Raw genomic sequence first — 11841 nt, 5'->3', positions numbered from 1 at the left:
CATCTGTCATAACCAGCTGCTTATGTGTACATCTACCCTAGGCATGACCAGGACGGGGATGTCTGACGTTCACTGGATTTCCTAGGCTGTTTGTTGTACATGTATGTTTTTTTGAGTTGGTCCACATTGTTTTAAAATGTTTGTTTATTTCTTATCATATACTTTATTTTTATAGTGTCCATATATATACATTATTATTTATAAATGATTTATTCTTAATGCATATAATCTCTCCGAGTAAACTTTACTACATGTGTAATATACAATGTACATGTAGTTAACTCCTTGCACCTGAGATTAATCATGTCTATCATTACTACTTCGTACATAGTGGATCAGCTCTTTGGACGAATAGGACATGTCTTAATTCGCTCCGCTCTTAGCATTGATTGGCAAACCTGAAAACCAAAATCATGTAGTCTTTGGTGTGAATACGTTTGTAGATGACGTGTAGGTGTATTTATATGTAGTTTTTGTTGATTTGTTATTATTCTCGGTAAATATTGGCCACATAATGTAATTATTTCCGTTTGTCCTGAAGAAGGGACAGGTCGTCCCCAAAATTTGACAATCTGGTTGTTCGTGTCGTTGGTCATTTTAGCGCTTTGTATATTTTTTTGCATTTGACCTTGTATCCACGTTGTTGATCCGACACATCTACAATGTAGGTATTGGGTGTTGATGGAACTTAGTTTATATATATTTAAACAATTCTGTTCGCAAGTGTCGATGTCGTTTATATTGCAGAGGTATATGAATAACGGAAACCTGGGGTACTTTGTGTTTGTGAAATCGATAAATCCATATTATATACAGCACTTACCCGCATATTTCCATATGCCCATGATACGATTAATCTAGATTTATATATAAAAAAGTAAAGATAACGAACAGTGATCAATTTAAAAAAACAACAACATAAAAATAGTTAAGCAAACACGGACCATTGCACTCACCAGAGGTGGTATCAGGTGCCTAGAAGGAGTAAGCATCGCCTGTTGACTGGTCACATCCACCGTGAACTCTCTATTTTCAATAGGTAAACGGAACAATCCGTAGTACAAATCAGTGTGTAAAGAATGGCCTAAAATGGTATGGAAAACGTCAGACAGCATTCGCCCTATCGACAGGTTGTATTTGCAAGTACGATCATTATAACGACCTTTGTGAAATGCTGACTTCAAACGAGACTGTTGAAATCCCTGTAACATCAACTTGTTTGTCAGTAGCCTGCCTCGATTTGAAAATTCGTCATATGCAGAACATGCTCTCGCATCAATTGGGAATATAAACACCATGTACAGGTGATAATGGAATATTTCTACTTAAGTGTGGAAAGTCGACGATATATAAGCTGAAGTCATCCATTTTCTTATCAAGTTAAATTGTTACTTTGTAGTTTGCCATTAATATCCATGTTCAATAAAATATCCATCCCGTAGACATGGAAGCCTCTGCAGTCTTTTATTTCAGTTCACCGAGATATATCGAATCGACATATAAATGAAAATGAGTATTGTTAATGCATAAAACGTCGTCAATATACATACATGTAATATCAAGTTGAAGGTCATAGCAAGAACTTTTTCCTTCTCATTCAGAAGCTTTTGAATAAAGTCTACCTCGTAAAAATATAAAAACAGGTCAACTAGTAAAGGAACACAATTCGTGTCCATGGGATTCCCAACAGTCTGTTGAAAGAACTGATCACCAAAGACTACGAAGATATTGTTAATGAGGAACCCCAGCATCTTTTAAATATCAACTTTAGAATACTACCTTGTACGTAGAACCAGAATGATGTTTAACAACGTACGTTGTTGAATGTCTGATCACAAGATATGAATATTTCCGTGTTATATTTTATATACATGTAGAAGATGCGTCTATGAAGTTACAAAGTCTAGTCTAGTCTTTACAAAGTCTAGTCGATCTTTGATTCATCGCGAGGAATGGCCATGTAATGTGTTGAAGTCATACGTTCCGACATGATTTGGAAAATGATTTGCGATTTCAAATTTACTATATATAAGTAAATCCACTCTTCCATTGAAAGTTTTGAGTACGCTATTTGAAGAAGTCGAAGCTAGTCCATTCTTGGATTCTTCAAACACCAGAATACAGACTGAATTTTATGATTATGGAGGCTGTCCATTACAGGCTCCCTAAACCACCGCGGGTTATGGATGATAATCCTTTCGAATCATGCGGTCAATTCCTTAAATTTGCATTTACTAAAAATGAATAGATGCTTACTATTAACATAAGCAATAATTAGTTCAGTCTTGTATTCCAGCATATTTCAACTTTTAGGTTTACACCCTGAATCTCCAACAAATATACAGTGAACTTCTACTATTGCATCTAAAATTTTAATTACAAACTTTGCAGGGCTTTAGATATAGAGCATCTTTTACATAATCTACCTACATGTTTTTCTTTTAACTGTCCAGCTGGACATGCAACTGGTAGTGATGTCAATATAATTGAAAACGAGGACTTAAAATCATTTAGTTTTGGAGGTACTAAATTTCAGAGAATTAACGACATAACTTAAACTCTATTATGAATTCTTTCAGAGATCATTCCAGACGATGCATAATTATATGCTTATCTAGAAACTAAAGTTCCACCAAGACGTAGAATTTAGGCCTTAGTTTTAGTCTTTTAGTATACATGTATATACATGTATAAGGTCATACTAATCTCTACACTAGTACTAGCCCTTGATTTACTTCCGGACTAATGTTATACACGGGCTTACATCCTTTCATGAAGAGTCCCTAGAACCAGTTTCTATGTACATTTACAAGAGGAGCTTGTGTTTGATATGTTGAATGTATATAGTGCCGACTTCAAATAAAATTTACTTTACTTTATCGTACTTTAAGAGGGCGCCACGCAAAGTAAAGATTCCGTAGCGCCCTCTGGTAGAGAATGTCCAATGACAAGATCCCTTACTGATCCACGGGAATACGATTTTACGAAAATGAATAAGAACAAGAAATACAGCAATTGAAATTATTTAATCAAATAACATTTGCATATCATTATATGGTATTTGGCACAATGGATATGATCATTGCTGGTTATGCAAATTTATTCGTTTTCCAGACTATACAAACGTTAACATGTAAATTGAGAGAGGACCTTACATGTATCTACATAAAGTTTTCTTTTAATCTCAGCCAGTGATAAAATTCATAAGACCAGTATCAAGTGCATCGTCGGATACCCACGGGTGATATCGTCTTTTACTCATCACCCGTGGGCAAACTCGTCGAAAAATCATCGTATGTACATGTAATTAATATGCGCGGATCATTTGATTGGCTGCTGCACAGAATCGCGATGGCAAATCAAGGAATCAAAGTTAATTTGATGAGTACCAAACGAGATTACTGTGGGCATCCGACGATGTGTCAAGTGTTGCTGTAAATATAACAGTTCACTTCAATGGTACTGTACAGAGGGAAATGCATTTCAAGTAAATTTTCTCCTAATCATTATAGCTGGGCCGGGTGAACTTAAATCAACTCATTGTTCTACAATAGCAATAATAGTTAAAGTAAATTTGAAGCAAAACATTTTTTTCAATGCATGAGAGAGAGAGAGAGAGAGAGAGAGAATACGGGGTAAATTTCTTGAAAACATCTCCATTGTTCTTTTCTAAAACATATATACTTAGCAAAACTTTCCGCACAAATTATGTTTGTTCTCTACACTAACGAAGACAGGTATAATGTACTTTACTAACTATGGAATTCATAAGCTCTGAAATTTGATCTCTTATAAAATAATGTCATCACAAGTATCCTATTCATCTAGCAACGCAGGTGTGTGTCTGAACTATGTGCACCTTGTTTGAAATGTGAGTAACCAAAACGAGGCAGAATGTTTGAAGTGAGGTACTAAACATTCTAAAAATGCAAAATATACAAGTTCTAGATTTCTCAATAATACCATGACTATGACAAAGAATATTCCCCAGAAAATATATCCACGACATATTTTTACTATAACATTAAATATTTACTGTAAAAAGATTTTCACGTTATCCTCTTCATATAATAATTACCAATAGTTGTTATAAACGAGTACCAATCTGTTATAAACGAGTACCAATGGTTGTTATAAACGAGTACAAATAGTTGTTATACATGAGTACCAATAGTTGTTCAGCATAAATTACATGTAAAAGGTCACATTTCTAGATGACGCATTAGCATTGCCATTAAGCTGCACTCTTACTCTATGGCACACATTATGGTTATCACAGGTAAGGTGCATCCCTTATGCATGTACATATACAAATATATGTCTATTAATCATATTGCAGTTTCTGGCAAGACATTAAAATCTCTAAGTTGATAAGTTTCTTTTTTCATTAAGTGCATATAAACTGTAAAATATTTTGTTATATATCTATACATAAAAAAAAATCATTTGAAAATCACTGTCATGTACCGGTATGTAATAAATAAATAAACAAAAAAGCCCTGCGTATTTGGAATCAATACATGTAAATAAGAGTATAACATTCACAGACTAGCAATCACAACTACCGGATTCAAGGAGCATAATGGAATGGAAATGGAATGGTATGCTATGGAATTACAATTTATGAATCATCATGATAGTCCTATTTGATAAACTTTCCTTTAAAGTAATAATTGCTTGCTGTCTCTTTAGATCTTTAAGAACTGCAATGATCAAAGAAAATCTTCAAAAGTTTTTCTTTAAGTGTTTTCATTCAAAGAATTTTCATTTATTTTCATATTAATTTCCTCTTGTGAAGCAGCAGCATTTGTCAAATTCTATAGAATATTTATCATTCTCTTTTGAATGTACTTCAGACTTTGCAGACATTACATGACATGTCTCCTCTTTGCTTTGACTTTTATTCCGTCTTTGGTTCTCAAGACAACCCCAATCTTAATGTTCACCTCATGGTCAGGATCCACACTTAATTCATACCTGTAAATACAACATAACTACAAATACCCATGTAAACACAAACTACACAGAAAATTTGAGAGGAAACAAAATTCAGAATAATAAACCAGGTGCTGGAAGACTTCCTAAATATAAAGTATTAGCTTCAGTAACAGTCTGTAACTTAAAGATACAACCAACGAACCAAGCAATCAAACACGTAAGTCAGCCATAGTTAAAACAAGATTGTATGCGTAGCCATATCTCCCACCTCCGCAAAAAAGGTTGAAGCACAAAAGTCCCATAAATGTAACTCCTCTAAAATTTGTTGAATCAAAATTGTGGTGGAACATGATCAACTACATGTTGTGGCTAACAATCCTACAAAATTTGAACAAAATCCGTTCAGCAGTTTCAGAGGAGTTGCGTCCACAATATGTTCCTATAGTTTAATTAGCATGTGCAAATTCAACAAAGTCCAATAACTCCTGTAAAATTTATCGAATCAAAATGGAGGCGCAATATGATCGACTACACATGGTGACTAACAATCCTACAAAATTTTGAACAAAATCCGTTGAGGGGTCAATGAACAACAAACAACTAATACTACAGAACAAAAACAGATAGCAAATATCAATTTAACTCAGAATTTCACTCAGATTACTCTTGTTTTCCAAGATGAACATTTGTGTAAGTAATGCCATTTGCAACAATTTTTCATATGAGAGAAAAATGCATTTGATTGTTTAGTAAGAGCTTGTTAATATATTTCTCCAAAACACCAAGATAAATACTATCAATGCAGGTTAACGATCACTAGAAAATCAAATTGCATATGTTACAAACCTTCTTAAAATATGAGTCAGAATGATTTTCATTTCATTCATTGCAAAATGTTGACCAATGCAATTTCTGAAAAGAGAAAAGTTGTAAGTATCAATACTGTAACAGTTTACAAAGTAGGAGGTGCAACATCAGTAGGAATACCATTTTACATGTATATCAAATAAACAGCAAGATCTGAAATTAAATCTGTATTGAGGTGGACAAAGCCTGTCTCTGTTCCTTTAGGGTGTACCACAAAGTGCTAAACTTCAGCAATACTTACCTGTATACGGTAGACAATTTATACTATGTCCTCAACTCTGGAATCAACTTCTACATCAGACATAAAGTCACTAAATGACCTCAGCAATTCTAATTGGTTTCATTTGTGACAATTTTCAGTTCCTCATGTTGCTGATCAATTTGATCAAAAGTGTGCATTTAATGTCATGTCCACTGGTCTAAAATTTACAGTAAGTTTGACATCATGACTTAGAATAATAAATACATCGGGTCATACAATGTACCTGGGTCCTGCAGAAAATGGAACAAAAGCAAACGTCTCATTCTTTTCATTCCTTTCCTTCTCTGACGAGAACCTCTCTGGTTTATAAGTGTAGGGGTCATCCCAGACTGCTTTGTTATGATGAAGGTTATAAATCTGGATTCCAATGGTTGTCCCTGAAGGAATGGGGTGACCGTCCAGCATGGTATCCTTGGTAGTGACCCGCTGTACAAAGGTCACTGGAGGGTACATGCGCATACTCTCCTTAATGCACTGTGTCAGGTAACTTAACTTAGCTAGATCTGACCTGAAAATGATAAAAAAAAGAAGTCAAATCAGTTACTTCATCATAATGATCATCATAAACAAACAGCAACACAAAAGGGTTGTAAGATTATTTCATTGTCTGGTTTACAGAAAAAAGCTATGGTGGACACTTAAGCAATGGATTATTTTTTAGAAAGATGTAGTCTCATAGCTACAAAGGTGTGTGCATGAAAATTTAATTACTCGCGTTAGCATATTATAAACTAGAGGCCCAAGGGCCTAAAATCGCTCTTCTGATAAATTGTACAACCCCACCATTTCTATTCTTAGCCTCTTAGTATTCTAAATCTTTAGTTAAATCCTAAGAATTCAAAAAAGTAGGTCAATGTGACCTACTTTTTGGTTTACACATTTTGAGAACCCAAGAAATATCAACTGACAAAGTTTGATGATTTTAAGCCAATTAGTATCTGAATATTGAAATATAGCCGTCCAATTCCAAAAGTAAGTCATGTTGACCTACTTTTTGGTCGAAACCCTTCGAACATGCAATACCCAACAACTGACAAAGTTTGATGACTGTAGGTCAAATAGTATCTGAAATATATAAATATAGCCGTCCAATTCCAAAAGTAGGTCAAGGTGACCTACTTTTGGTCGAAACCCTTCGAACATGCAAGACCCATCAACTGACAAAGTTTGATGACTGTAGGTCAAATAGTATCTGAAATATATAAATATAGCCGTCAAATTCCAAAAGTAGGTCAAGGTGACCTACTTTTTGGTCGACACACTCCGTAGACTCAAGATGCATCAACTGTCAAAGTTTGATGATTGTAGGTCAATTAGTGACTGAAATATATAAATATAACTGTCAAATGCCAAAAGTAGGTCACAGTGACCTACTTTTTGGTCGATACACTTCGAAGACTCAAGATGCATCAACTGACAAAGTTTGATGATTGTAGGTCAAATAGTGTCTGAAATATAGTAATTTAGCTGTCAAATACCAAAAGTAGGTCACGGTGACCTACTTTTTGGTCGACACAAACCGAAAGCCTGAAGACGCATCAACTGACAAAGTTTGATGATCCTAGGTTTTACAGTGCCCAAAATATGCATCTAAAATTGAAAATGTGAAATTTGAATATCTGCAAAATTCAAAAAGTAGGTCACTGTGACCTACTTTTTTATAAATATGTTTCAAGGCTTCAAGATGCATCAACTTACAAGATTTGATGATTCTAAACCTCTCGGTATTTGAAATAACAACTTAAAATATATCTATAAATGATAAGCCATAAAATTCAGAAAGTAGGTCACGGTGACCTATTTTTCAGTTGACGCATTTCAAGGTCCCATGATCCACCAAGTGACAAGTTTTGATGATCATAGGCTTCAAAGTGTTCAAGATATGCATCAAAATTAATTTTAAAATAAATACCTGCAAAATTCAAAAAGTAGGTCACCATGACCTACTTTTGAGACAACTTGACACAAGGTCCTAAGATGCATCAACTGTCAAAATTTGATGATCCTAGTCCTTATAATGACTAAAATATCAAAGATTTAAGGAAATATAAATTTAGGTCAACTTTGAAGTGACCTTGAGACCACGCCCTTTGCCCCAGGGTAATGCCTTGAACAATTTTTAATCTACAACATATCCTCATTCTTATGTGTAAGTTTGGTGATAATCTGCCCAGTGGTTCTTGAGAAGAAGATTTTTTAGCAACCACTACTTTTGTTTGTATTTTCCTGATTATCTCCCCTTGTTAAAGGGTCACATCCCTCTTTTTAGTATGTATGAAAGCCCTTGGGCCAATGATACCCTGTAACAAATTTGAAAAAAATTGGCGAAGGGGTTCTTGAGTTATAGCCCTTTTTCTAAAAAGTTTACGCACACCGCACACTGCACAAATGGCCATAGCATTAGCTCTTTGAGCCTTTGGCTCAGAAGAGCTAAAAATTGTTTCCACACATCATTGCAGTTATGAGACTACATTTTTCAAAAAATACATGTAATAATTCTTAGTTTACATGTATATTCACATTTTTAAAACCTTTTTAATGTGTGCATATTTTATAAATATTTTAAATTCTTTGGGTAAGTAGCGATTAATGGAACAGCCATGAAACAGTAAAATGTAATGTTGTAACTTAAAGAAAAGAGTGTGCAATGCTGAAAAAAATTAATAGCATATTCTTGAATTGATTTTCAATTAAATTTTCATAAACATCAAATCATTAACAAAGATGTACAATCTGAACTTTATACAGTTCATATCTTTTCAAATCTATCTAATTAGTGTTAGTCGGCCATGTTGTCACGTCAAGAATTAAATTGAAAGTACAATTACTGAATGAAGAATTGTTGAAAAATAACGCATTTGGATTAATTTTTTGTGTTTGTTTGGTGATATTAACCATATTAGAGGTAAGATCAACTTCTCTTGGCATCGAATGAGGTGTACTTATGTTTTCCGAGATAGGAATGAGCATTACAAAGCTTTCTAGGTCACCTTGGTAAACTCAGGTGACCTATTGCAATCGGTTGTCGTCTGTTAACATTTGAACATTTTTAACTTCTTCTTGATAACTACCAGTCCCAATTCTTTTCAAATTTGGTATGAAGCATCTTTGGGACAAGGGGGACTTAAATTGTAAATTTCGGGTTTTCAGCACCCCTGGGGCTGGGGCCTTAGGGGCGGGGCAAAAACTGCCCAAAATTGACCAATTTTCAAAAATCTTCTCAAGAACCACACGTGTAAGAAAAACTAAATGCATGGTGATGGAGAGCAGGAAGGCCTCTGCCAAAATTGTAAATTTGATGATCCCCAGAGTAAGGGTTCTGACCCCAGGGTGAGGCCAAACTTAGTATATAGTATTTATGTGTAAGTTTGCTGATACTGTATAAAATCTAAATGTATACTTAGGAATAGCAGAAAAGGATGTGAAAAAAATGGAGAATTTCAATCAAAACCCAGGGTTAGGACTTTAGGATGAGTCCAAATTAGTCATAGCTTTTGATGTTTAAATGTTAATACATCTACATAATTATGTATTATTTAAAGCCTTTCATCAGTGTATGCACTATTGAAGGCAGTGGAGTTTTAAGAACACATCTTTATACTGTTGCTGAACATTAGAATTTAGCTTAAATATTCAGAACAGGAATTTTTTTTCTAGATATTTCATAGCCCATGGAAGTAGTGACACTTTTTCACTAGTATTCAGGTGACTGATTAGGCCTGTGGGCCTCTTGTTTTTCATTCTGCCAATTTCATGACTGTGTGTCTATGAAATAATGAAATTGTTTTAACCATAAAATGACATATTAATATGAATTATGAAATATTAATCAGTATTTCTAACATCATTAACACCATATTTACATTAGTATCTCACTGTCTGTCATTATGCCTGCACTTGAAATCTATGTCTTTTATTCTATTGCTGAAGATGATGTTTCACAATACTTGTGGCCTCTGTTTTTATAATCAGATTCTCACTGCCTACATGACCGAGCCCCTCATGAGAGGACAATAAGATAACTCCTCACCATTCCAGGTCTGCATTTTCTCGACCCTTCAGGAGTTCGTCAATCTCCATCTGACACCGACGCTGATGTTCTGGATGTTTGGCTAGTAAATACAGAGTCCAGCACATGCCACTTGTAGTCGTATCATGACCTGAAAAACAAGAAATTCTCAGGTTAAACAAACAATTCAACAACTGAATTGCCTCTTCCGAGAAATCCAACACTTGAAAAGGTACATTGCACTGATGCAACATTCATCCATTGAAATACGTCAAACAATATCATTCAATAAGCATTGATGGCAATGTGAGTTCTCTTAATTAAATGTTGTTGAAACTGAGCAGTTAAAAGGGTTATCATTCTTAAATATAAATATAGGATCTTCCATGGTTTGTGGTTTGATATGATTTATATTCAACGAGTTGTGTATTTTCTATCCTGGAACACCCCCAACACCCCCTTCTCAGTTATTCACCTATTTTACTGTGTTGTTGGGAATTTTGCTTCGCTCCCTGACATTTTATAAACAAACTTCATAAAATTGGAGTTTGTTTGTGATATCACAAATGGCGTAGAAAAACATAGTGTAATAATTAAAATTCATGTAATGGGTGATATCCACTGGATAAAGCCAGTGTTTGAAATTGATTTAAAACTTTGCATAGACCACTGGTCTATGCGAAAACAAGATGACATAGACCTCATCGAATTGGCATAGACCGCAACATTGAAAAAAAATGACACGTATTTATTACATTTTCATTTATGTCTAATGTACCTAGAAAGCGTATTTTCTTTACATTTCCATAACAATATCTTCCTTTCCTCATAACATTTATCAGACGTCAACTGACCATGCTGGGTCCTTTGAGATAAATTAATTAATTGCTTTAAATCTAGAAATCGGGAGAGACAATTTCGTCTATCTCAATTACAATTGGCATAAACCAGTGTCATTTGACATAGACTTTGTCTATCGGTCTATGGTTAATTTCGAACACTGTAAAGCAGTAAACATGTGATTAATAATAAATAAAAAATAATGATTACAGTATAATGAATAGGACATGAAATGTTAGATAATGAATACAACATAACAAATATGTAATAATGAATATATCATAATCAATATTACATATTAAGTTCAACATAATGAATACGACATATTCAACATTATATATTGAGTATTATATATACATAAAAAATGCAACACAATAAATATAGCATAACAAATATGATATATAAGTACAAAATAATGGATACATGACATAAAATACAACTTGAACATATTAGTACATACACTGTAGAATATAATCAAAAAGCTGTACGTATACCTTCAAACAGAAATGTGTCCACTTCATTCCTGATCTCCAGCGAGGTCAAGCCTTGGTCATTTTCGTCTTTAGCCGTCAATAAAATGTCCAGAAAGTCGAGGTGGCGAGATTTTGGATTTGTACCATCTTCTTTCTGCAGATGATATATACAATGTAAATACATGAGTTCAAATATCATTTTCATCTTGAAAAATTAACTCTCCAGTCGGTAAAACATATTCACACCTCTCCATCACACCTCTCCAAGCAGACACTTTTGTTAAGGTTATTTTAGTGTCCTCTCTACAGACAGTGGATTGTCCTTGCATAGATTATGTGCATTGCCCTTTATACAAAGACAATATACAGTGGCAGATCATAATATACATGTACACTGTACATTGAAACCTCATTATCTCAAACTCAATGGGACTGGGGGAAAAACTTCCAGA

At 34.2% G+C, this 11841-nt stretch overlaps 1 protein-coding gene across 3 annotated transcripts in view; it reads right to left on the bottom strand.

The window, feature by feature from the left end:
* Nucleotides 1-3011: 3011 nt before the first annotated feature.
* Nucleotides 3012-11841, bottom strand: part of LOC125656685 (ultra-long-chain fatty acid omega-hydroxylase-like) — a 28976-nt gene continuing 20146 nt past the window's right edge. For all 3 annotated transcript variants that reach the window (XM_056148372.1, XM_048887291.2, XM_056148375.1), the window contains 6 exons: nucleotides 11411-11543; nucleotides 10098-10227; nucleotides 6291-6575; nucleotides 5785-5850; nucleotides 4873-4977; nucleotides 3012-4703 (listed from right to left, as the gene is read on the bottom strand). In XM_056148372.1, the coding sequence (XP_056004347.1) occupies nucleotides 4697-4703; nucleotides 4873-4977; nucleotides 5785-5850; nucleotides 6291-6575; nucleotides 10098-10227; nucleotides 11411-11543 (726 nt within the window). In that variant the 3' untranslated portion in view covers nucleotides 3012-4696. The remainder of the gene's footprint in view (nucleotides 4704-4872; nucleotides 4978-5784; nucleotides 5851-6290; nucleotides 6576-10097; nucleotides 10228-11410; nucleotides 11544-11841) is intronic.

The sequence above is a fragment of the Ostrea edulis genome, chromosome 1 (assembly GCF_947568905.1).
Source record: "Ostrea edulis chromosome 1, xbOstEdul1.1, whole genome shotgun sequence".
NCBI lineage: Eukaryota > Metazoa > Mollusca > Bivalvia > Ostreida > Ostreidae > Ostrea > Ostrea edulis.
Note: the sequence above shows the minus strand (reverse complement) of the source record. Positions and strands in the feature narration are given on the sequence as shown.